Raw genomic sequence first — 27,042 nt, forward strand, 5'->3', positions numbered from 1 at the left:
CCATTTATATAAAATGTACAGAATAGTTACGTCTATAGAGGTACAAAGTAGACGAATGGTTGTCAGGGCCTGGGAGACATTGGGAAAGAATAGAAATTATATGCAGGGTTTCTTTCTGGGGTGATAAAAATACCCCCCAAAATTAAGATAGTCCACATAGCTGCACAACTCTAAATATACCGGAAACTACTTATACTTTAAATGAATTGTATGGTATGTGAAGTACATCACAATAAAACTATTATATTTACAGTTTGGCTTGAAAACTTTTAATTATAATTCAGCTTTGCTATTTTACTACTAAAATAAACCTAACAGTATCCAGTTATATGATTCTAAACTGTGTTTTATGAAACACTTTACAACATTCTTTAATGAAGATAAAAAAGTCATCAAGGAAATATTACAAAAAAAAGCAACGAGGACAAAAATTACAGTCTTGGTACTTCAGGAGACATAATTTTTTCTATAAGTTTATACAAATATACAGTAATATTTAAATAAAACCATTTGTTTTATACAGAAGAAATGCCCTAACACAGTAGAGTCTCACAATGCTTTGGTGAACATCAATTTGATGCTTTAGAGTTATTTTAATGTATTCTTAACAAATTTTGAAACTCAAGCAAGTTTAGATATGTCTTCATATTGAATTCCTTCAACCCTCCGTCCTTTTAAAGGCCCCTAAAAATTCAAATTGAAGAAAATGTTAAAGAAAAATAAACACATGTACTTAAAAGACAAAAACACTATCAGTGCAAATGTATCTTTTCTATATCTCTAGAACATCTCTAAACCTACACACTTGGCTTTACTATGAAAACTCACCATGCTTTTTCCACTGATGTTTACAATATTATAATAAATATTATTGCTAGTAGTAGTAGTAGTAGTAGTAGAGTCTACAGCAGGAACTCAGTAGCTACGCAGTATGTCTTTTGCTTCTTGGATAAAGGGCTACAGTTTTGGGCCCAGGAGTGTGGCCTAGTGGTAGAGTGCTTGCCTAGCATGTACAAGGCCTCGGTATCACATACACAGAAAAAGCCAGAAGTAGTGTTGTGACTCCAGTGGTAGAGTGCTAGTTGTAAGCTCCTGCCCACGGAAGCCTACACAAGAGATGGCTCAGCCATGCTATTCTCCTGGTACAATGTGCCATGATCTCCTGTGACTTACCTTGAATGAACAAGTCACAAGACCCCAGTTGGAAGAACCATGGATGTGCAAGTCACCAATGTTCCCTGATCCAGAAAACCCACTCTCAACCTTTACAATGCCATTTACCCATTTGGAGATTTCTTTTTTATAACTATCACCATCATTAGCAATATAGATAACTGCTAACTTGTCTAGCTCAGTGATTTTTAAAGCTGGTCAGTATTACACAAAACAGATTTAACTTGAAATATATTTGTATCCTCCATTCAAATCCAACAAAAAGGCAAAGAGCAAAACTTTAGCATCTGATATAATCTGGGAACACTGAGGTTCATTAATATACACTGACAGAGTCCAAATCCCACCACCAGTGAGTGGCCTGATCGTTTCTCTACTTTAGTTTTCTTTCTTAGTGTCTCCCAGTGGAATAATAGTGCCTACATTAGACAGCTGTTAGAAAACAGCCTGCGCCTGGGCGATGTCCCTGAGCTCTTCAGCTCTAGGCTAGAGACCAACCCTTGAGCCAAGCCCCACTTCCCATTTTCTAGTGGTAAATTGGAGATAAGAGTCTCTGATCCTTTTGTGCCCTGGCTGGCTTTGAACTTTGATCCTCAGATCTCAGCCTCCTGAGTAGCCAGGATTACAGGCATGAGACACCATGCTGGCTGACTTTCTGTTTTCTAACAAATCTGAACAAAAAGACAGCCAGATATTTGGGTTCATTAGATCACCAGCTAAAAAGCTACGATTGATAAGGGTTAATTAATGTTCAGGCAAGGAAAAATCACTATCTGACCATTAGAGGTCACTCTCATGCTAGAGATGACCCACTTTCAGTCTACTAAAAGTGTGTTCCTTTGCAGATACTCTTTCCTGTCACTTTTATTACATTTCATAGCTTGTCTGAATTCTTTTGTTGCTGGATTCAAGGACTGATTCTTTAGTAAGACACCCAGTTTCAAGGGAACTTCCTGAATGACCATTGATGTGTGAACAGGACACAGGATCTCTTTATGGCCACTTGTAGACTGAGGCTTCTGGACTGGGTCACATCCATTACGAGGCTACCATTTATGCACAGAAACCATCAGGAATCTCAACTGCCCAGCTCTCATTACATTAGCATCAAAGGACAAGTAGCCAGACCTGGGGAACTCCTGAGTTTGGGATTAGGATCTAAAGAATCTGGTTAAGAAAATGTAATCTTCAGGTATTTGTCACATGACAGCAGTTGATCCCAAATGGAGAGAAAAGATGGGATTGGTTCCCCACAGCTGTTGAAATTACTTTGAGATTTTTATCCCCAATTAACTACTAAAAGGCCAGAAGTGGAGCTGTGGCTGAAAGTGACAGAGCATTAGCGTTGAATGCAAAAGCTGAGGGACAGCATCCCAGCCCTGAGTTCGAGTGCTCAGATTGCCACCCAAAAATGAAAAATAATAACAACAATTAAGCAAAACAACACTATTCAGTTGAAAAGTAACTTTAGAGGCCTTCTGAGTAAGATCCCTTTCAGTCCTGTTTAATATGAACACTGGACCTTGTTTTCTGTTTTGATGAGGTATTTAAAATTCTGTGGTTATTGTCCTATTGTTTTGTCTTCTGAACTCATTTGTTTTTAGATAAGTAAGCTTTAAGTATGGAGGTCCAAATAGTAAAGGGGGATGCAAAACATGGAAACCAGATATGACTCCCTCAAATAAGAATCTAAATGGCTTTTTTAGAAAAATCTTTGAGATACGTATATTTTAACAGGCCCATGGCCTTAATGGGCCTATGAAAAACCAAAAGAACATATAAAAAGTACACTGTGCAGCAACAGTTCGGAGTTGTAAGAGCCTTCCCTTCAGATGACATCTGGGCCCCACTCACACCTAGACAGTGATCTCTTATAAGCAATATGATTACTGTGCTAGAGTTCCTGACATGAATGTATTGACCTGTGTGGTACATTAAATTCACTATGGAAAAGAGGTGTGTGACACTTAAAAACATAGTTAAGCTCTATAGCAGCTTTGTTATTAAATTTGTCTGTACTCTTCCCACTAATTTTAGTATTCTAAATCAAACTTTATATTAGATGTGGGGGAAAAAATTCAGTACATAAAACTGTCCATTTAGTATCCAATTTTATAAAACATCAAGACTAAAAAGGAACAGGCACACTGAACAGATTCTTTGGTAATGAAAAAATAAAATGCTTCATTTAAAGGTACAATCACTGAAGAAAGTAAGCTTATAGATTCATATTTCTTTTCTCTTTCATGGGAATAGCAGTGGGGATTGAATTCAGTGCCATGTGCTTGCTAGTGTTTTACCACTTGAGCATCCCTGCAAGCCCTGTGTATAGATATTTAAATGGAAGAAAAGGTAAACAAGAAGCCTAAAATCTAAAACAAAGACTTACTACAATTACAAAACAATAGAGTAAGCTGGGCACTGGTGGCTTAGTGCCTATAATTCTAGCAACTCAGGAGGATGAGATCTGAGGATTAGGTGCAAAGCCAGCCCAGGATTCTGTGAGACTCTTATCTCCATTTTTCTACCAGAAAACCAGAAGTGGGCTATGGCTCAAGTGGTAAAATAGTAGCATTGAGCTATTTTGAATAGCTCAAGAGATAATACCTAGACCTTGAGTTCAAGCCCCATAACCAAAACCAAACAGTACAGTACATTCTGCAACTTTGTCGTTGTGTAAACACACTTACAGTTTCAATGGTGATGGTGGCTGAAAAGGTCTTCTCGTTGATGGATTCCAGGGTGGCTTCATTGCCTCTGTAGCCTCCATTTAAAACTAGAATTCTTTTTCCTGCAGTGGGAAAGAATGTAAAAGTGAATGCAAACATTTAGTTTTTTTTTTTTTCTACCTTGTCAACATTTCTCTTAGAAGAATTTCTCTGTAAGAATTGAGAACTTTGAAAAGATTTTGATTATGTTAACATTATAATATTCCTTATTTTTCTCATTCATTAAAGGGATGTATTTTAATTTTAGATTACATGGCATATATGGTATTTAGAGAAAATGTTGAGAAGCAGGCAGAGAAAATATAGCTTATTTTGACTTTTCTTAAATCCTACAATGGTTTGGTAGTTTTACAAAAATTTAAACTTATGCCAACCATATGACTAAACCATATAAAATGTGCTACCCAAGAGAAAAAAACAGCCACTAATAAATGGACATGAATGTACAGTAGCAGTTTTATCTTTATCTACCAAAAACTACAATAAATACCCTAAATGTTCATCAACAGCTGACTTGGACAAACTGTGATATACAGTGGTATACAATGCCATCCAGCAATACAAAAGAATGAACTACAGAGCTCGGAGCGTGGCCTAGTGACAGAATGCTTGTCTAGCATGCATGAAGCCCTGGGTTCAATTCCTCAGTACCACATACACAGAAAACGCCAGAAGTAGTGTTGTGGCTCAAGTGGCAGAGCACTAGCCTTGAGGAAAAGTCCTCAAGGACAGAACCCAGACACAGAGTTCAAGCCCCAGGATTGGCAAAAAAAAGAATGAACTATAGACATACAACAGATATATACCACCTGCCCCAATAAAAAGACATGCTGCATGATTTTATTCCTATAAAAACCCTGAAAAATAAGAACTGAACCACAGTGACAAAAAATAGATCTGGGGTTGCCTAGGTAGACAGGGAAGGCTAAAATCAAGGGTAGAGGATTAGAAAAGGAAATGAAAGGACATGTTCATCTTGACTACAGGCTAGGTTCAGAGTAGTCACAAGTTAAAATGGGTCAAACTACTTTTTAATATGTGTGCAACTTATTGTACACTGATTACATATCAATAAAGGTGATTAAAAATTGTTCTTATCTGTGAGTTTAAGAGGAAAAAGAATGAACGATAGGACAAATAAAGTAATATGGACAGTCACCAGGGTGACATCATCAATGCAGCAACAATATACAGAATATTCTAAAATCAGAGGTAAATGATGTACACCAAAGTATAGAGATATGGAGAAGAACCCAAACAAATAATTTCTGGTAGCTAAAAATATGTTAATAATATATCTAATATGATTATTTTTTTATCATGTCATGTCTGTGTTTTGCTTTAGAAGAAACTAATTGCAGGAAAGGAGTACTCATTCATGCCATCAAATGGCTTCTCAGAGGGGTATTAAAGTATTAAGCTACTGGAAGTTAGGTCAAATGCTATCAGTTACGCTGGCAATTAATGCTTCTAAATGGAAATATGCCCCTAACTATCCAATAATATCAAAAGGTAGGTGTGATCTCCAGAGTAGAACTGATCATTTTCATGGCATATGTATTATATGGTTGGTCTGCAAGCAGATTTACCTGGTGCTGGAATTACTGTCTCTAAATGAGTCTGGTCAAGTTTCAGCTTATCTCCAGAATCAATCATCTTTACAACAGCTGTATACTTGTCAATTACTTCCTGTTGTGTAAAATGAACACTTTTGTAATACAAGAATATGTAAACAGGTTAAAAGGGCAAAAATAAAATAAAAACTAATCAAATTCCAATTGAATGAGCCACTTCTATTAATAATAGGATTTTCCAGATTTTATAAATGATTCCTCAGCCCATGGAACTCATCTGCAAGTTTAGTTGATGTTAGATCTTAGAGTAAGACTTAAGAGTAAGTATAGAAGAAGGGCTATTCATATATACACAAGGCTGGGTGCTGGCATCAAACTATATTCAGGAAAGATGAAAAGCAGAAAAAAAATTCAAAATCTATGGCAGTTGGTAGATTGTTCCCAAGCAATACAAAAGAAAGTCCTCAGGAGACCTCTGGGCTGAAGTATAGTGCCTATCAATTAGCAAAGGCAATGCATTTAACTTGTAATTAGCAAACTTGCATACGGAGTTTTAAAGCAAGACGATTGGAGTTTCATACATTCTGCCTATACAGTAAGAAAACAGACCAAGAGGGACTGAGAAGGGAAATATGTCTCTGAAAGTAATGAACTTAAATTTCATTTCATGTAACAATCAGAAACATAAACATAATACTTCTGCTATAAGGATCTGATTTCCAATAGTTTCACTTAGTCACCCATCAGCTTTTCTTTTCCTTTTTATGAGTTCTCAACTGTCTTCTGGTCACTCATGGCTATAATCCTAGCTACTTAAGAGGCTGACATCCAGTGATTATGGTCAGGCTAAACACACAGATCGATACTCTTATTTCCAATAACCAGCACCAAGCTGAAACTAGGGGAATGGCTCAAGTGGTCAAATGGTAGTGCAAGCCATGAGTAAAAGTTCTTGAGTTAAATTTGTGAGTGCAAGTCCCAGTTCCAGCATGCACACAAAAACTTTTCTTACCTTAACAATACACTTTTTCTTATGATATTTATCTCCAAGTTTTTTGGTTATAATCTTTACAACGATTTCCTAGAAAATAACAACAAAAAATAAAGATGAAGGAAAAGTCTCAAGTTTTCTGTTTACTCCACACTTATAACCCACGTTCAAGAGAAACATAGTAAAATGACACTCTTCTGTTAAATAATTAGAAATTAGAGCTCTAACTTTTTCCAATAAAGGCTAAATATTGTGTTAGTAATCTTTTATTTCCTTTTTCCCTTATTCAACACAATTACCCAAAGGAAAAACAAAATGGCTTGTTTTCATAATCACAGTTTCTTGAGAACATTCTTGAGGACATTTATCTGGGAATCTCAGTGGTTTGTTCATTTTTCATTGTCAGCTCCTTCACTAAGAGAGAGAGAGTGTATGTGTGTGTATATGTGCGCACATACTGGTAATGAAGCTGAAACTCAGGCCTTACATTCTCACTTAGCTTTACCACTCACAGCTAACGCTCTACCACATGAACCATGCCTCCAGACTGGCATTTCTTGGCCAAGTGGACAGACTGTAAAGTCCAGACTGGCTTTGGACTGTGATTCTCAGATCTTAGCCTTCTGAGTAGCTAGGATTACAGGTACAGGCCACTCGTACTTGGATTTTTTTGTCATTAGGCTGAACTGGATTTTTTTGTCTTTAGGCTGAACTTTTCTTTATTAGGCTTTTTTTTTTTTAAAATGTAAATAGGATCTCTCCATCTCTCCAGATCAACTCTAGCTGAAGGCAAGCATCTATGTCTTTGCAAACAGGAGAAATCCAGGCTTATTTCATACTAGCAAATTCTGAGTTTGCTGCTTACTCATTCTTTTTAATTGCCTGACCCATGACTACATTTTCTGCAGGGATTCTACAATCGTCATTTCAGGTAAATAGAAGTAATGGGCACTTCCTAAAGCCATACAACGACCTGCATCAAAAACAGAAAAATTCAGGGTGGGGAATGTGGCTCAGAAGTAGAGTGCTTGCCTAGTACTCATGAAGCCCTCAGTACCACATAAACTGTTGAAAGTGGCACTATGGCCCATGTAGTAGAAAGTTAGCTTGGAGCAAAGGAACCTCAGGGACAGTGCCCAGGCCCTGAGATAAGCCCAAGAACTATAGGGGATGACAATTAGTAGTGGAAAGACAGGCTAAATAAAGTAAACTTCTGATAAACACCATATTTGAGTTAAGTCAAACTATATCTAGGCCAGATTTCTAGAAGGTTCATATGATTTTATACTGTAGTAATTCTACACAATTCATTATTATTTGCCCACAAAAAGTGATCAGACTGTTTCTTTTGTTAAGTTGAAAAATAACGAGAAAAACAAGGTTAGAGGCATGGGGTCAGCAGCAGAGCACCTATCTAGCAAATGCAAGGCCTAAATTCAAAACCTAATACTGCTCCCCAGAGATATAGACATACATATTTTCAAGTTATTATCCTAAAATAAGCAATTAAAAATAAACCTCCCTTGACTTAGTCAAATTAAAGTCTGTTTTTCCTACAAAGTATTTAAATGTATGATATAATGACTACTCATTTCAGCATTTACAACTGCACACATTAATCTCATTTCTGAAAATACGTCATTTTTGCCTTATAAGAGAGGGGGAGAGGGAAAGAGGGAGAGAGGGAGAAATAGAGAGAGGGAGAGAACTGCAAATAATTCCAGGCTCAGATTTCAAAGTAGCCATTAGCAAATTCAGCACTAAACTACTGACCTATGAACACAGAGGATCTCGCCAACACAGCTGCACCCAATAATTAAAGTTCCAGTAGAAAGTCGAGATAAGTGATAACTAACTATTTACATCATTTATGTATTTCAGGAAATTTTGTTATACCAAAGGTGGCTACATCATTCACTGAACGCAAATGTAGGAGTTAGAAGGTACAGTTGAACACGTACAGGCTGCAGCCAGTGGTCAGTTCGGGCCATTCTTTTCTTTTCCTCTTCAATCTATGGAATACACAAGACAGCCTGAAAACACTCTCCTTAGAATCATGTTTATTTCAAAATGTTATTCTACTTCACAAAAAAACACTATAAAATTCATACTTCACCAATGGTAAGATTTATAAGCTCTGATAAAAATTTTAAAAGCATTCTTTTAATTGGTTTGTTTGTTGAGACAGTCTTGCTATGTAGTCTGGGCTGGCTTGGAGCTTTCTATGTAGACCAGACCAGATGCAAATTTGAAATCGTCCCGCCTCTACTTTATCTTAGAAATATTACCCAAATGTCCTCCCCAACTCACCCTTACACTATGGTAGCATTGAACACGATGAATTATTTATTGGCTTGACTCCTTTCTGAATGGCTCACACTAGAATGGTCAACAAGCGCTTCAAAACAAACAAGGTCACAACTGCAATTCCATATGTAGTGATGGAATGACAGTTCCAGATCACTCATCAGGCAGTTCAAACTTTTAAGACTGCCCTGCACAGTGAGAACTAGTAGCAGATGAGAATAAAAAGTTATGTCCCATTCCTTATGCAATTTCAAAGGCACACAATGATGGAATGACAGCTCCCAAATCACTCATCAGGCAGTTGAAGCCTTTAGGCTGCCATGTACAGTGAAAATTAGTAGCGGATAAGAGTAAACAGTTAAGTCCTATTCTTTCTCACTATACAAAACAGGCTGGTGGCTCACACCTGTAATCCCAGTAACTCAGGGGGCTGAGATCTGAGGATCATGGTTCAAAGCCAGCCCAGACAGGAAATCCAAGACTCTTAATCACCAATTAACCACCAGAAAACCAGAAGTAGTATAGTGGCTCAAAGTAGTAGTGCTAGCCTGGCACAAATGAGCTCAGGGACAGCACCCAGGCCAAGTTCAAACCCTACAACTAACAAAGGAAAAAGAAATTTAAGTGTATTATCAAGAGGTTTTTGATAATACTGCAGGGATAGAGTTCAGGGCAGAGCACTTGCTAGTATGCATGCAGCTTTGGTTCAATCACACCAGTATCACCAAGAAAGAATCTTTTGAATAGGATGGCCCTAAATCCAGGAAATACACTGTCAATGATTCACCACATATATGAAGCATTAGGTCAAATCAAAATACAAGCAGTCTAGCTGGCTAGGAGGTGATACGTGCATGTTGGGGGCACCAGGAGCCAGCCTTAGTGGGAGGAGTTCAATCTGAACTACCATTGAACTCTTAACCTAACCACTGACCTCACTGTTTGGAGAGTTTCAAAGGCAGCTCCAGAGACAAGAAAATGAACACATGGGGTGGGAAGAGCTCCGTGATGCTCTAATTAGTTCAGATGAACAAGCCTTCTTTTCTTTCAACTCACAGAAAATGTCTTCCAAATTTACATTAATGTGGAAGTGGTATAACTTACTTTTCCTTTGACTTGAATTATATCCTTCCACTAATTGCTCATATTATGGATGTAGCTCATATTATATCATACCTCCATGATTTCATCCAGGGCAGATTTCTTCTTCTTCTTTTTAGCCTGAGCAGAGCTGTGGGAAGAGTCTTTTCGTTTTACAGATGCTGTACTCCCCAGTGTTTTCAGAGCACTTGGCCCCAAGGAACTGTGAATAAAACAGAGAACCAGGCTTGTTAGTAAGCAATTCAGCATGCACACACACAGTCAACAGTAGAGCAAACATGCGGCCAAACAGCACATGAGGACAATCGGTTGGCCCTGTCTTTGCTCCCCTCACATCCTCTGTGGCTAGTTCAGATGTGTGGTGTGGTTTGGGGTACAGGAATCAGCATTTGGGAGGCCAGGGCTTGCAGCTGTTCATGAGGATTGTTAGACATTCACTTATTTAACCTTTACCTTCTCTTCTGTATACACAGATTATAGTATGACCCAACTCAGCTTGATTGTTAAAGATCAGATTCGAGGTTGTAAAATAATTAGTAAGAATCTGACATAGTATTGTTTGTGATTAGTTTTAAAGTAAAGTTCAACATGTCTTAAGAGTGCCTAGACTTTGGCTGTGTATACTTACAATTCTCTAATGCCAGCACATAGTATCCCCAAGGCCACTTTCATCACTACAGTTGAGAAAAAGGTTTGCTGCATTTCAACTGTAGCAACCACCATCTCCCAGACTTCCTCAGTTGTATGATTTCTAGCTGCAACTCACCTTGATTTGGAAGATGTTCCTGCTGAACTGCATGCTCCTTTATTCAGATTAAATGTAACTAGAGGGGAAAAAAAGTTAGTCCATATATACATACACACAACACACCCACGTGCATATTTAGGAAAACTTAAAACTTCTTAAAGATTTCACAAACTTTGTTTTTTGAGACAGCTCACTATGTAGTCAACACTGGTCTTGAACTCTTCATACTCCTGACATGCGGGTGACCCCACCACTAGCCCTATTCACAAATGTTTGTAGTCAATGAGACTAAAACTATTCCTGAGATTCCTGCAAAATATCTCAGCTGGTGCTGCAGAGCAGGGCAGAACTTTATCCATTATGTTACTCCAGCAGCCAGTACTTCCACTTAGACTTCCCACCTTCTTTTTCCCATCTTAGTAGGACTTCTTCTTGGTTTACATATCCACACCTCTTGCCTGTGGTTCTGGGGATATAACACCATCTTCAACTCTGAGGTAAATTTATGCTGGGGTAAATTTTATGCTGATAGTCTACATCAATCAATATAAAACCTGTGACTGCTTTTATGGTGCATAGGTCAAACAGCTCTGGTTAACGGCATTTGAAAGGCAGGGATGAGGACTGTCTTCTAGTAAGTTTGCTTGCTCCAGAAGAGCGGTCTCTGCCATCCACTGGAAAATGCTGAGTCTGGATGTGATAGCTAGAATGCTGATAGCTATCTTTTCTCTGTATGGCATATCTCCACTTTACCTCTGAAGTTCTTATTATGGCAAGAACTTTCCTTCTTTTGTAAACTAATACTATTTTCTGTTACTTTTGGGTAACATTCCCATCTAATTCAAAGTATTATATTTTCATTTTATAGATAAAAACATGAACTGATGAAGTAAATGCTTTGTTCCAAGACATGTTTTCTTTTAGTAAAGGAGGTACAAAAGAATCTGTTTAAAACATTTAAAAAAATGTAAAGACAACCTTTTTCTTCATCATTTTCTCTGCTTAATTCCGTGAAAACAGGGGTCTCCTGGAAAAAAAAAAAAGGCAAAATACTTGAAGATTTGGTTTACAGTGCATTTACTGTTAGCAGTCAGTAGGTTTAAACTGATTGATGTGGTTGCAAGACAGCTCAAGTACTGCGGATTACAATTATATTCCCAATTAAGAAATTGCATACATATGCATTGTATTGGTAAACTGACATGCTGAATTGAAATCCTCACAGCTACCATGTCTTTTCGGTCATACCCTGGCTGTGATATTTTGCTTGGTAACTGATGACAGAGTCTCATGGCCTTTTTTTGCCCAGCCTGGCTTCAAACCTCAACCCTTTAGGTATCAGTCTCTTGAGTAGTTAGGATTACAGGCATAAGCAGTCAACAAACACACAGCTGCCCTCATGCTTCATTTAATTCCATTAATTGATAAAGAGGATGCAGTTTAGGAAGCTTACTTAATGACTCCAAGATTACAAAGGTAGTAAGAGAGGAACTGGTGGAAGGTTTTACTCAAGTCCTTCTCCTCCTTAAGGACAACCCCAATTCAGCTCTGCTTACAACAGCAAGCAACACTTAGTCAGACTTGCACATGCCTCTGGGGATGAGACCACTGCCCACCTGCTCTTTCCCTTCTAGACCTCGTCTCACTTGCTCTTCAATAAACTTGGCAGTTTTTTCTTCATCGTCAAGGTCCTGCTTCTTCTTTTTCTCTAGTTCCAGCTGCCTCCGAATAGTCTCTGGGTCTCTGTCTATGTACTGAATGTACCAGCCTTTTGGTGTCTCATCCACTTTGCATAAGCCTTAAAGAAAACAACAGATACAGTGCAAGTGTATATGGCAATGGCACAGGGAGCCTCAATGGAAGCTGCTGATCAAAGAGTGGGAGAAGAGCAACAGACAGGTTTATTCCAAGAGAAACATAATATACATCTCAAGTGTCATAGCAAAACTGTTCAATGCAAAGTAACACCGACTCAGATGGCAGGGTGGGCAAGCAGAGGGAGGGAGAGGACTAATGAAGTGGTAGATATGGTCAATGTAGTTTATACATATGCAAATAACAATGATACCTGCTGAAATCATTTCTAAGTGGGGGAAGGGAGTGGGGGAGAATGAAGCAAAGAGTGGATGGGGGGACATACTGTGTACGTGAGGATATATATCACATTGAAACCCCCCTTGCACACCTAATCTATGCTAGGAAAAATAAGATATAGCTATAAAAACAAAAAATGAATTGTGTAAGTTTGAATCTAAATCAAGCAAAATATAAATGTGTTTCACTTCTGCATATTTGCTCATTCAAATACAGCCAAATAGTTAAACACATGAACTTGGAATGTTGGAACTTACTGTGAGTAAATGATGTATTACCTCTATTTCCTTAAACAGAAAAGATTGCTGGGAATTTTAGATAGGTGCACTAAGGTAATATTTAACAGAGAAGCACATGGAAAAATAATTGTTTTGCATAGCAATTACCTAGACATTTCTAAGTATTTCATATCCAATGAGTAGTGGCAGATAGTAGCTCATACATCCTAGCTACCCAGGAGGCTGAGATCTGAGGCTTGAGGTTGAAACCCAGCTTGGGCAGGAAGGTCCATGAGACTCTTGTATCCAATTAACCACCAAAAAGCTAGAAATGGAGGTATGACTCAAGTGGTACAGCACTAGCAGAGAGCACAAAAACTCAGGGACAGAGCTTAGGCCCTGAGTTCAAAGCCCCTGGATCAGCACCAAAAACCAAACAAAAGAAACAAAGAAAAGCAAGTAAGCCAAGTTTAAAAACCACTTTAGGACAATGTATCAAGTTCCTTAAAGTAAAAAATGGAGTTAATGGAAGAAACCTAAATGTGAATGTTGAGAAGATTAGAGGGCTCAGGTGTTAATGGTGCTACACAGAAATGACTGGACCACGAAGGCCATGAGAGCTAACCTCTACTGCTGGATTCCTAATCAGATGACCACATTCAGAGGTGGTGAAAACAAGGAGATGGGGCCTCCCTCCGTGGAGGAAACAGGTCACTGGGGGCGTGCCCTGGAAAGGTGTTTCTGGTCCCTGATAACTTTGTTCTCTGCTGCCTCCTACCCACTATGAGGTGGGCTTTGTCCTGCCATGATGCTTGGCCTTATTATGGGCCCAGAAGTAATGGAGCTACGTGACCCCCCCACCCCCCGCCCCGCTGAAACCCATAAGCCAAAATAAATCCTTCCTCCTATAGGAGAGAGGTTGCTTTTTCCTAAGGTCTCTCTTCTTACCTTCCCTGCCCAGCCACTTGGTAAAGTCAGTCAGGGTTTCCCACTGAGTGGCGTTCATGTGGATGTGTTCACGGTGGCTGATGTACTCATTGTAGACGATGTTGTTGTGTACTCTCTTAGTACCTAAGAACAAACATGACAGTGGTGATCCTGAAAAGTCCAGGAAATTATCAAGTCACGATTTCAGCAACACTAAAGATGCTTACCAAAGCGTCTCCTGAGAAGTTCTAGAAAGTCGTTTCTGAACTCCCTAGTAAGACAGACAGGAAAGTGTTAAGGTATTTTCTACAAATATACAGCACTATCTGAAATTAAGCAATTAAAATTTTAATACCTAAACAATATAGGAAACTAGATAAGGAAAGGAAAGAATCCCAACAGATTATAGCTTTGTGTGTGTGTGTGTGTGTGTGTGTGTGTGTTGGGGGGAGTGGGGAGGAGAGTGAAAGACTGGGGTTTGAAGTCAATTCTTCATGCTTGCTGGGCAGGACTGCACCAGTTAAGCTACACCTCCATTTCTTTTCAGTTTAGATACTTTTCAAATGGGATGCCACATTTTTTTGCCTCAGACCATAATCCTACCTATACCATCTGAAGAGTAGGCTTACAGACTTTTTCAGGCTAGCTCAAACTATGGTCCTACCAGTTCTCCTCAAGATAATGGCTGTTAAGAGGTCATTTTAGAACTGAATCAGTTTCTTCTTAGTGAAGCAGCCACAAAAAACTTACCATATAGCTGTAGTACCAAATATTAATATTATGAACTAATGTTCACTGACTACTAGATATTCTTCTGTGTACTTAATCTTCCTTCAAATTCTATGAAAGATCAAGAATACTCAGAAGAGGGCCGGGAGTTTGGCCTAGTGGTTAAAGTGCTTGCCCAGCATGCATGAAGACCTAGGTTCGATTCCTTGGTACCACATACATAGAAAAAAGCCGGAAGTGGTGCTGAGGCTCAAGTGGTAGAGCTCTAGCCTTGAGAAAGTCCAACGACAGTGCTCAGGCCCTGAGCTCAAGCCCAGGACTGGCAAAAAAAAAAAAAAAAAAAAAGAATACTCAGAAGAGGGTGCTTTTTTTGGTGTTGTCTTACCAATGAGGAGATTAAAGCACAGAAAAACTCAAGTAGTTCACCCAGGGGAACCCTTCACAACTCCTCAGTGGACAAAATCTGCTATAGGACAGTTGATAGCCTGACTTCTTTTCTCAGTCATAATTGTGTTAGAATGAAAGACAGCTTTATGATTTTTTTTTATTATTTTTTAATCTTTTTTGTGGGTCATGGGGCTTGATCTGGCCTGGGCACTGTCCCTGAGCTCTTCAGCTCAAGGTTACCACCTTACCCCTGGGCCTGGGTATTATCCCTGAGCTCTTCATCTTAAGACTAGATCCCTATCCTTGAGTCAAGTCCCATTTCCTGTTCTAGAGCTTAACTGGAGATAAGAGTCTCAGATCTTTTTGTGCGCAGGCTGGCCTTGAACCTTGATCCTCAGAGCTCAGCCTCCTGAGTAGCTAGGACCCCCGCAGCTTTATAGTTTTGTATGCTTCAAATAGGAGACTCATTTTTGTAACAATTTCATACCATGATAGATTTTTAACACAAAACAAAACCGGAGCAGAGAGATAATGGAGCCTTCATGTTAACATATAATGATAATAGATCTCCAATCTATAAAATATTAAGCAGTTATAAATGTTTATGAGATGAAAATGCCTTTGAGTTACTTACTCTGAAAAATAATCCATAAACTGCTGAGGATTTTCTGAAGCCAGCAACAGTTGTCTCTGATGAGATTCAGACATACAATGACACTTGAAGCCATTCTACCAAAAAAAAAAAAAAAAAGCAAGGTTAGCAACTAATTATTTAAAAAAAAAATAGCCCTATGTTATTATTTATTGTTATCTGGAAATAACCTAAGGTTCATCAAAACCGTTTGAGCAATGAGATCTCAGCAACAGGGCTCACTAAACAATAAAGAAGTCAAAGGACCATCAGAAGGAACATCAGAAGGAAAAAATAAAAAACGAGCACAGGGACATTACGGTAGGAAAGCTGACCGCTCCAGCCTCTGCGACCAGTCAATGCCAAAGTACGACAACTGGTGGGGTGCGCGTGGAATCCGGAGGAACTTGAGGGTTGGAGCACGACTTGCAGAAACCATTCCGTCAACCACCCTCACCGCACGCACAGGAACCGGAAGCCGACTCGGAAGCGTCCAGTCCGAGAGGCTCGCGCGCCCGGCCCGGCACTCGCCACCCACACAGCGGGGAGGACTGGTCACGACTTCTACGTTATCCCTGCGGGGTGGGGGCGGGGAGCGAGGGCGCCTCCGAGGCCTGGGGGCTCCGCTGGGCCCGCAGGGGGGCACGGCCGTCGCCTCGCTCCGGGAAGATCCCCGAGCCTCCGCCGTCAGCCGCGCCAGCGACTCGAACTGGACTTCCGGAGCCCCTGCAGGCCGCCTTACCTCGTCCCGACACTGCTTCTGGCACATCTGGCAATACCAGCGCAACTTCTGAAGTCCCTTGGATTTGATCCTGTTGGCGATGGCCTTGGGGGTAAGAAAATCTGACTTCCCCATGGCGACCACCGCGGCGATCACCACAGCTACCGATCTCCTAATGGGGAGCGGCCCAGCCCCGCCGACGGGAAGCGGAACTGGCACGGAGGGAGTGGGCGGGACAAAGTTGACAGCCGGGAAAAGGGAGGTGGGGAGGGGCGGGAAAGGCTGGGTTCCAACACTCGCGAGACTTCCCCGTCTCTGGCGGGAGGGAACGAGACTGACCGGACGAGTGAGGAGAGAGGGCGTGTCGGGGGAGACTCCGCGCATGCGCACTAAGGTCCGCCTGCTCGACCTTCAGCAAGGTAGCCACCACCATCTTCTCGGGGACGAGGGTCGCCGGGCCGTCTGCTGTGGCCGTGCAGTCGCCGTGGTATGGAGGTTTGCGGGAGGACTGCAAGGGATGGAAGAGCTCAGCGGATGGGAGGTGGGGGGACGGATCGGGGGCGCCGTGGAGCGCAGCCGGGCCGCAGGGCCGCGCTAGGCCTCGCGTCCAGCCCGGGCCGCGTCGGCTGGCGCCGCGGGGAGCGGCTGGAAGCGGAAGGGCGCGGGCGAGGGCGGGAACCGTGATCCGCGGGGACGGAGGTCACGCCGCGCGTCCCCTGGGGCCTCCGCGCCGAGTCTGGAGTCGGAGTGAGCGACGGGGGGGGGGGGGGGCTCGACGGCGTCCGGCCCACGAATCCGGCCAGGGTCGGCGGCGCCGAGGGTCGGGCAGGCCCGAGCGGGGTCCGCCGAGGTGAGGCGAGGGCCCGAGGCAAGGTCCCCGGCGGCCCGCGAGACCCTCCAGGCCGGTCGGGGTGACCCCTGCGCCGCCCGGCCCCGGCCTGGGTCCGGGAGACACCAACGCCGCAGACCCCCGTGGGCTGGCGGGCGCCTTGTGGCCTAGGGGACAAGAAGGACAGGGCCGTCAGCACCGCCTTTACACCCGAGCCCCGCAAGGTCACGACAGGGCCTCAAGGTCTGTCCCGAGGAGGAGGAGGAGGCGACAGGTGGACGTTGAGGTGACTTTTGCTAACTGCTGTTCAGGTGTGCAGTGCTGTCACGTCTGAGGACTCTGCGCATTAGCTCTCCGAGGCCAGAAAGAGGAAAGCCCTGGGGGAGGCCTGTCAAAAGTCCCTGGGTGGTACGGTGGCACAGAATGGGACATTTTAAAACGAGCCGGGCTGGAACCGCCTCCCAGGCGCGGCCTAGAGGAGTTTTCAGAAGCATTTTTATTGTTATTATAACGGTGGAGTACCGAGGGGTTACAGTTGTACAAATCGTCCCTTCCCCGGCCCTCTCCAATCTCTCCCTCTCCTCCCCACCCTCAAGCTGTCTAGTTCATTATCCCCACCCTCAAGCGGTCTAGTTCATTATCAACCCATTGTTTCGTGAGGATGTTTCCAAGTAGGTTGTGTCCTACCAAGTCTATGGTTTTACAGGATGGAGGGTTTCTGAGGTGCCACAGTCCTGAAGTCCAGTTCTGTGTGCTACTTTATGAGAAGGAACTAAAACAGTACCGACAGAAACAATTCTTTACATTACGCAAAGAATCCACAGCAAGAGTTTCAGGCGACTATGGAAAACATCATGGAGGGTTAGCCACGGATGGCAGATTGTTTTCCTAATATTAAGAAAGAAGATTCGTGAGACGGAGTCCAACAATAGTTGAATTCTCTCTCAGGTGGGGACATTTCCCCCTCAGCCAATCATCAGGCATTTGAACGATGCCTATCCTGCACCGGTTGGCAAGCATGCAGGTTTTTAAAATGTGTTGGTGAACAGATAGAGTTGGAGAGCTTCCTGGCATGCAGTGGTGCTCAGAAACACCAGCTCTTTTCTTTCCTTCTTATGCATTAGTGTTCTCTGTCAGTATTTTTAAAAAAACAAGTCAAATCCAAGTTTGTTTTTATTTTTTTTTATTTATTTATCTTTTTTTTGCCAGTCCTGGGCTTGAGCTCAGGGCCTGAGTACTGTCCTTGGACTTTCTCAAGGCTAGAGCTCTACCACTTGAGCCTCAGCACCACTTCCGGCTTTTTTTTCTATGTATGTGGTACCGAGGAATCGAACCCGGGTCTTCATGCATGCTAGGCAAGCACTTTAACCACTAGGCCAAACTCCCGTCCCCAAATTTGTTTTTAGAACCTTAAGTTAAACTATTTTTTTAAAAAATGGAGTTTCAGAGAAGTAATCATAATACTATAGAAATAACATCTAATAAAAACATGTGTAAATTATTAAGAGTTTCGGGGTAGTTCACCCCTAAAATCCTAGTTACCCAGGAATCAGAGGTCCAAAAAGCATTTGAAGCCTTCCCAGACATGGATGTCCCTGACACTCTTATCTCCAGTTAACCACCGAAAAGGTGAAAGTGGAGCTGTGGATCAAGTAGTGGAGCATTAGCCTTTAGGGAAAAAGCTCAGGAACAGCTCTTCCCTGAAAAATAATTTTGAACACCTTGTAGTGAATGATTGATTTAAATAAGAGCTTACAGTCTGAGATGGCTTCTGCTAGGAACAATCACCAGATAAAGGTCAGAGTCCTGGAGTTTTGGTTTTAAATAAGCATCATCGGTGTTCTGCTGTGGGATATAAGTTCTCTACTCTTTCTGTTTACACATTCATTGCTCTTGGTGTCTAATATCTTTCTGACCCTAAGTCTTTACTCTTCCCACTACAGTTAACTTTTTAATTCAGATATTAAAACAGTAATTTAATGCTCCACAGAATAAATATGGAAGGGGAGAGAAATGCCTTTGCCTTCACAAAAGTATTAAGATGATTTCCTTGCATCTTGGAAGCTTCAAAAAATGCAGTTGGTGTTGTGTTTCTGTTTTCAAGGAGAAATTTGAAACAAGGAGTTCTTGATTTTGCTGTCTTCCAATTTTCATTCATTTTCAGTGATTTTTAAAATGAAATTGCTTTATAAGGAGCTGTCATTGGACATAAATCACAGTATGTATACTGATGGGAAGAGGGCTAGCGTTTCAGGAGGGAAGAGACAGGTCCTCTGAAGCTGAGAACACACATTTCCTTGCTGATAGATGTAAACCACAAGGCAGCAGCAGAATGTACATAGACCAAATTGTAGCCCCTGGAACCTATGTGTCTTGGGGGCTGGGGTTCTGATGCTGCAGTTCTTCCTGGCTGTGTTCTTGGGTGCATTTTGTATGTGTCTGAACTGGTGGTTCCTCATCTCTTAAATAGAGGAATAGCAGACACATTTTGATTTAGCAAAGTACATAATACAGTGGCACTTGAAAATTCAAAAACAAGTTTACACAGCTTCTACATGATTATGCAAGGTTATTCTACCTGCCAAAGGAAGAAGGATTATGGATGGGTTTTGGAGAAAAACAGGGAGACATAGTCACTTTTTAGAGTAAAAAGAGTAGGTGATAGACTTGTACACAGGCATTCATTATCAGAATTAGACATGTTAGATTCTTCCTTGGAAAGTAGCTGCTGGTGCCATAGCATTACGTATCCCTTAAATGTCTTAAACTGCAATTCTTAAAACACTTCCACCAACATTTGGTCTTGTAACGGCAGTGCTCCTTGATCATAGCAGATACTAATAACCCACAATCCATTGGATCCTCCATCCATTGTCTTTGGATGTCAAGTTTCTCATCTAATCTGATGGTTTCTTGAGACACGAGGACATGATACAATGATGCAGAACTTTTATCTTCTCAGTGCAGAATCTTATTAGTGTGAAATTCAGTAGATTAAATTATGTCCTAAAAAGAGGGCAGACCGTCCATGCTTTGCCATTCAGTGGCCAGATTGTACTTTGAAAATGAAGGTTGTTAATTGACGTTCATCTTTAAGCTTAGTGAAGGTCATGCATAAGAGGGCTTCCAAACACCTGACAGGACAGCACATACCCAGCATAAAGAATCAGAAGATGCTTCCTCTTCTAGCTCTCACTTGGAATGCTTTTGAAAGCCAAAACATTTGTTTGTCCAAATTTGTTCCATATGCTAGTCTCTAATGTAAGACTTGTCAGTAAAATTGAAGTATGTGCATAAAACCGTAATAGCTAAATGTCAATTGCTAAAGCCTATCAACTTGATATTTGGGGTGAAAAAGTCATTACACTGGGAAAAAAAAGCCAGCAAACAGCTGGTGGCACTTTTCTGATGCCATTCTGAGAAAAGATTGTTAGCACTGCAATCATATCCAATAGTCTGTACTCTGAAATAGCCATTTGTCAATACTTCCTTGCTTTTATTTTTGTCCATTCTGACATTTCAACACTAATATTTTACAAATGTGCTTTCTCTAAATTACCTATCTTTATGACTGATATCAAAATGAAACTGTGTAAATCAGGAGTCTTTCAAAAATAATTCTTGATTTTGCTATTTTAATAATTATGACTTTTATGCACATATAGTCACAAAAATGAGATTGTAGGATATATATCATTCCTTAAATTTTAGGTCATATTGAATTTTTTTAGTATAGAGTTGTTGTTTTTTTTTTTTTTAGTCAATGCCTTGCAAATTTTAGTAACCATTCTACCATTGAGCCACCTCACAGCCCTCTGTTCTTTTTCTGTTTTGTTTTTGAGGTACGGTCTTCCTAATTTTGTGGAGCAGGCCTTAAATTGGAGATTGTACTTCTGTCTGCTGTATAACTAGGATTCTATGTATCTCTCACCATGTCCAGCTTAATAACATTTTTAAATTACAGAAAAATTTAACTTTCAGAAGTTTATAGTTTCATTAAGGGTCACTCTTTTTGGTGTAGTTTTATGAGTTTGGACAAATGTTCCACTATTACAGGACAGTTTTCTCCAAAAGTTCTTCCTTCCCTCTCAAAACCCTGGCAACCACTGATTTCATTGCTATTGTTACAGTTTTGTCATTTCTGGCATGTCATGTAGTAGAATTATGTAATACATAGCCCTTTTCAAACTTCTTTCTAGTACCATATGAATTTAAAGTTTCTCCTAGTCTTATGGCTTGATTGTTCATTCTTTTCTCTATTTTCCTTACCTCTGCTAGCTTATAGCTAAGATTATTTTTTCCTCCAGCTCTTGAAGCTTTAAAATCAGATTGATTAGTTCTTTTCCTTTTGTTCTTTTTTGGACTTAGGATTTCATGCTCCCCATCTATGGGTAGGTTATTTGTGTAAATATTATGCCATTTAATACAAGGGACCCGAACATCAAAGACTTTGGTGTCCCTGAGGAGCTCTGGCACAACCCCTGTGGATACTGAGGGAAGATGTCTAGAAAAGCAAATTAACTATATAACCTACAATTTTGCTGTAATTGCCTATTGACTCTAGGAGGGTTCTGGATTTTCTATAGACAGTCACACCATCATTGAACAAAAAAGTTTGTTTCTTTTTCTGTTCTTTTTCCCAATCTATTTACTTCCTTTTTCTGAATTAGTGCTTTGGTTTTGACTTCCAGTATGATGTGGAACAAAAATGCTTTCTGATTCTCAGTGTTAAGGAGAAAACTATGGCATAGGTTTCTTAAGTTTATTCACAAGCTTTTGATGAATGGGTGTTAGATTTTTGCATCTTTTTGTTGTACAGTTTTTCTTAATCTGTGGTTGTGATAGATTCTATTATTTGATTTTGTACATTAAAGGAACTTGCATAACTGATCGAGTCCCACCTGTTAATGTAATGGTGTGTTGCTTTTTTACGTATTGTTGGATTTGATTTGTTAATACATACTGAGTCTTTCTGCAGCTATATTCATTTAAGATCTTAATCTTTAATTTTCATTCCCTGGTTTCAGCACTAGGTTACTGCTTGCTTCACAAAATTAGAACGTGTTCCTTCTGCTTCTAGTTCTACCTAGCATGGTTGGGGTTATGTTTGGTCTTTGTTTTTAACAGCAACTACTATGGTGAGTGGTGGTTTTCAAATCTGTCTCCCAAAACCTGTCATTTCTCATTGGACATTCCACCTAGCCTTCTAGTCTTTCTAACTGTATCTTACTTAAACTCCTTACTTCCAGGGAGTTCTTTCCCCCTATCTCTCTATCCATTATGATGACCATCTATCAAGTCATTAGCTTGGAAGCCTCAGTCTGTCTTACCCTTGACCTTTCTCTTGTCCACAAGCTGCAGGTGCGCATGTTGTCAGGCTAGGAATGTAATAGAAATTCCAAGCTCATTTGACAGTAATCACTCATCTGAAAGTTAAAATGACTGTGGGCTTACAAAACTTCATCTCTTTCCTCCTGCCTGCTCAATACTAAATAGTACTTACATACATTTTCAAGTATTAAATACTTTAGGTAACACTTGATTATAACCCATATCTGTAATTCTCCTATTCATGGATGCAAGCATGTTTGCTTTCTTGCTTTCCCTTGGTCTCTCTCTCCCTCCCTCCCTTCTTTCTTGTATAGTGTTATGAATTGAACCCAGGCCTCACAATGTTTTGCCTTATGTATTTCCTAAATATGACATTACCTTTCAAAACCACTGTTTGTATCTTGCAGAAATCCTGTGAAGGGAATACCCCCCCCCCCACCTTGTTAGCACATCCTTTGTACAAATGATTGGGTCTTCACTTCTCCCGTCTACTTTCCCTGCCACCACCAGTACTTTGGGTGGATTCAAAGGCTTAAAGATAATATCTTGTGACAAGCCACCTTTCCCACTCTGGCAAGCAACCTCTCATTCATCTTTCACTGACATTTCAGCAGCTCATTTTGACTTATTTTTTAAAGGTTGCTAGGCACTAATGAAGTTAAAAGTTGTGTTTTAGATGCATGTGTCCTTGTGCAGGTTTGTTGTTGTTTTTGCCGGTTCTGAGGCTTGAATTCTGGGGCTTGGCAGCTGTCCCGGAACTCCTTTTGCTGAAGGCTAGCACTCTACTATTTGAGCCACAGCACCACTTTTGGCTTTTTACGTAACTAATTGGAGATAAGATAATTGGACTTTTTTTTTTTTGCAAGTCCTGGGCTTGAGCTCAGGGCCTGAGCACTGTCCTTGGACTTTCTCAAGGCTAGAGCTCTACCACTTGAGCCTCAGCACCACTTCTGGCTTTTTTCTATGTATGTGGTACCAAGGAATCGAACCCGGGTCTTCATGCATGCTAGGCAAGCACTCTACCACTAGGCCAAACTCCTGGCCCCTAATTGGACTTTCTTGCCTGGGCTGGCTTTTTGAACCATGATCTAAGGCTCTTGAATAGCTAGGATTAGAAGTGTGAGCCACTAGTGCCTTGCTTTGTTTTTGTATTTTTTTGTGCGTATTTTGGTTTTTTGGGGGGGTTGCTAGATTGAACTCAAGGTGTTGTGCTTACTAGTGGCGTTTTGCCACTGAATTATACCCCAGACCTTGGCCTTGAGTTTCAAGTATAGACAGCCTAAGAAGAGGAAGTACTCTTCTGTCCTAGACGTAACATAAACTAGGGATGCAGGTGGTGATAGACCACTTACTGACATCAGCACACCAACGGCAGTGCAAGGCTTGTGCTAAGAGTTAAGGCAGGTAAAATGGGGCCTTTGATATTTGTTTGGAGAATTTGAATATAGAAATATTTTATTCATGTGTTGATAGATTATTTTTATGAATATTAAGTAAACCTTAACGGAATATTTTTCTTTTATGATGGAGCTGTTTCAAAAAAACTAAAGTATCTTTAATTCTTTATTCTCAGGATCCAAGTTTGAAAGATGGTGACTTTAAAAGATAGTAAGTATGCTATTGGTCTCAATATGTTGATTGTGAAGAATGAAATTTTAACAAATAAAAATACTTTCTAAAGCCACTTTCTTCATCAAATAGATAACTATGTGTGAGACATTGGCTATGTTTTGAAAAGATAATTATAGGGTAACATGAGAAAGTTTTTTTTCTATTCTCTGTTCAGTAATAACTAGAAAAAAATATTTGTATATATATTGTTATGGAATATGCAGGTGAAGCCATTTTTAGCATATACTGTAAAGTCTCTCATTTTGCAGTTTACTCTGTGTAAATGGCCATAGTCTTATCTTTTTACTAGTACTAGTATTAACATTGCGAGAGATTTGGCCACTGCTGTTCATTCATACTATAAATACTACTCCTTTGTCTTAATGCATCACTTCCATTTTCATTTTTTTAGTAACCAGGCGACTGAAGTCGATCAAAAACATCCAGAAAATTACCAAATCTATGAAAATGGTAGCAGCAGCAAAATATGCCCGTGCAGAGAGGGAGCTGAAGCCAGCTAGAGTATATGGAGTAGGATCTTTGGGTAAGAAAAAAGTTATTCACACATTATGAGAATTACTGAATGTAAGGATTACCGATTAGTTTTATCTACTGCATTGCCCAGTGCCAGGCCCATTTTGAATACTTGCTGTGTGACAGACATCTTCCATGTAGAGGTACTTTACATACATGCATAACGGCTCTAGGCGGGTGGGAATCTTGAAATCCCCTTGAATCCTGAAAGTAAGTGACTTGCCCAGTGTCGCATGTCAGTAGACATGAAGCCTTTGTGTGAAACATTGCTTTGGTATCCAATTCTGTGTAGTGAGTACGGTATATGCTAGTGTTAAAAATGGTCTTTCTAAACCATAATGTTAAATATGAATATGAGATGATAATATTAAATACACTATTAAAAACCTCGGAAACATAATACATTAGACACAAATGCCAGCTTTTATCCTGTTACCTGGTTTGTGCTGTTTTAGAACTCTGGGTTGGCAGATAGTAGAGGGTAGGACCCTGTGGTGAAGAATTAATTAAATTGTTGCAGAGAGGATTTGTGACAGTATTTTGAGATTATGAATGATTTAGGATAAAAAAGCAGCTGAAAATGTACTTTTTTGCAGAGGAGTTGCTGTGTAGCCTAGGCTATTTTCAAACTAAGATCTCCCAAGAGCTGGGAATACAAGCAGGTGCCACCATGTGAGGATCCTTCATTTTATTTGTTTAGTCTTTTTATGTGTAAGTCTTAGTGTTTGAATGCAGGACCTCAAGGTCTCACTTGGCTTTTTCACTCGGGGTTGGAACCTACTACTCAAACTGCACCTTTACTGCCCAGACCTTCTATTTAACAATATTTTAGTCTTAGCCTTTAAAAATTCAAAACACATTTTTGCTTTACCATCCTACAGAACACTCATTCTTCAGTAGCGTTAGTAGTCATAGTAGTGACACAGTGATCTTAAAAGGAATTTTATATTTTGTTTTTAGACAGATTTATACCTGATAATTTGTCCCAGAAAGAAGCAAAATTGAAACTGCTAAGAAGTTCCTATCTTGTTATAATATTCTCTGATTTCTTGGTGTTATGCCATTTCGTAGCTGAATTGAAGCCACCTCATGGAATTTTAGGTTTATTATTAGGAAAAATATATACAAAGTTGAGAATAAAGAAAATCATAGTGGGCAATGCCTAAATAGCTTCAAGGACACTTGGTTTTTATCTCCCACAAAGGCTGTTCTAATTTTAAAGTTAGTCCCTTCCATCTGTCTGTCTAACCACCGAGTGCTCCCCTTGCTTCTGCCCTTGCCCCTGCAGTCTTCTCTCTACCCCACAGATACAATAAGTTACAAGTTATTTATGCTGCTCCCTGCTTAAAATCAATTTACAACAATTAAAAAAAAAAATGGTTAGGTGATCCTAGTTTTCAAGCCTTTACACAATCCTCGTCCTGGTACTCCTTCCTTTGCCTACATGCTGCTGTTTCTTTCCTTCATATTTGTGCCAGTGCTGTGGTAGGTCTTGAGCAAAGGACCTGGTGCTCTCACTCGGCTTTTCATGTTTGAATCTGGTATTCTCTTACTTTAGCTGCATCTCTATTCCCACCCATTTTGCTGGTTGTTTTACTAGAAGTCTCACAAACTTTTCAGCTGATGCCAACTGCAGTTTTCAGATCTCAGCCTCCTGAGTAGCCAGGACACTACTGCTTAACATATTCTGTTGTTTTGGTAGTTCTGGGGATTCACGTCAAAACCTTGTACTTATTATAAGGCAGGTGCTCTGCCACGTGAGCCATACCTCCAACCCCTTTTTGCAATGGCTATTTTGAGGATAGGACTTTGCTTTATACTCAGGCTGGCTTATTTTGTGTGCTTTTCACTGATGTGTTTTTCCATGTTGCTGGTGATGGCATACATGTGGCACTGCCCAGCCAGTGTTTCTGTGGTAGTTGGGATAACCGATGCGTGCCACATGCCTAGCCACAATTCATAGGAATTTTTTGTGAATTTTTTTGCCCAGTTTAACTTTCAACCTCGATCCCCTGATACTACTTCCCAGGAAGATAGCCTTCCAGGCTTGAGCCACAGTGCCTGATGTGGTAAACTGACAATGGTCTAGGAAGCTGCTGCCTAGCCTTATCTTCCTGTCCTTCCTATGGGGCAGGCTAGAACCACAGGGTAATAGTTCTTTGATTTCTCCCCATTCTCACTGGCCTTACACCTGGTAAAATCAGCATGTTGCTGTTCTTATTTAATTTCTTCTTAGCTTCTGCTTAGAATCATCAGACCCACAAAGTTGATAAAGTAGTCCCCCAAATAAATGGGCATTCATTTTTTAAGTGTCAACAGGTTTTTAAGAACTTGATAGGCAGATGATGAGCAGTTCAGCAAATGTTTTGTTTCTTACGTTTTTAGTTGTATGCTGGCAGATTGCATT

The 27,042-nt window shown here is 40.4% G+C and overlaps 2 protein-coding genes across 7 annotated transcripts in view; one reads left to right on the plus strand and one right to left on the minus strand.

Moving 5' to 3' along the window:
• On the minus strand, positions 1–16,541 carry Kin (Kin17 DNA and RNA binding protein). The gene is made up of 13 exons (XM_090318862.1): positions 16,352–16,541; positions 15,613–15,707; positions 14,090–14,133; positions 13,884–14,006; positions 12,240–12,421; positions 11,602–11,650; positions 10,642–10,699; positions 9,951–10,077; positions 8,429–8,479; positions 6,489–6,557; positions 5,492–5,591; positions 3,864–3,964; positions 1–684 (listed from the first exon to the last, which is right to left on the minus strand). The coding sequence occupies exons 1-13, from the start codon at positions 16,463–16,465 to the stop codon at positions 622–624; spliced, it is 1,176 nt and encodes a 391-aa protein (XP_090174988.1). The 5' UTR covers positions 16,466–16,541; the 3' UTR covers positions 1–621.
• Positions 16,355–27,042, plus strand: part of Atp5f1c (ATP synthase F1 subunit gamma) — a 15,376-nt gene continuing 4,688 nt past the window's right edge. For 2 of the 6 annotated variants that reach the window (XM_090318863.1, XM_090318868.1), the window contains exons 1-3: positions 16,711–16,817; positions 24,064–24,098; positions 24,514–24,645. In XM_090318863.1, coding sequence (XP_090174989.1) covers positions 24,080–24,098; positions 24,514–24,645 — 151 coding nt within the window. In that variant the 5' untranslated portion in view covers positions 16,711–16,817; positions 24,064–24,079. Of the gene's footprint in view, positions 16,443–16,710; positions 16,818–17,148; positions 17,181–17,451; positions 17,471–24,063; positions 24,099–24,513; positions 24,646–27,042 lie in introns of those variants that run through there. The other 4 variants (XM_090318864.1, XM_090318867.1, XM_090318866.1 and 1 more) reach the window with 4 other exon arrangements.

Source organism: Megascapheus bottae, chromosome 26 (assembly GCF_031878675.1).
Source record: "Megascapheus bottae isolate mThoBot1 chromosome 26, mThoBot2.hap1, whole genome shotgun sequence".
Classification (NCBI taxonomy): Eukaryota; Metazoa; Chordata; class Mammalia; order Rodentia; family Geomyidae; genus Megascapheus; species Megascapheus bottae.

Coding starts and splice junctions, on each gene's coding strand:
- Kin (XM_090318862.1), bottom strand. CDS start 16,465: ATGGGGAAGTCAGATTTTCTTACCCCCAAGGCCATCGCCAACAGGATC. Junction 15,708..16,351: donor AGAAGCAGTGTCGGGACGAG/GTAAGGCGGCCT, acceptor TTTTTTTGGTAG/AATGGCTTCAAGTGTCATTG. Junction 14,007..14,089: donor ACTTCTCAGGAGACGCTTTG/GTAAGCATCTTT, acceptor GTTTGTTCTTAG/GTACTAAGAGAGTACACAAC.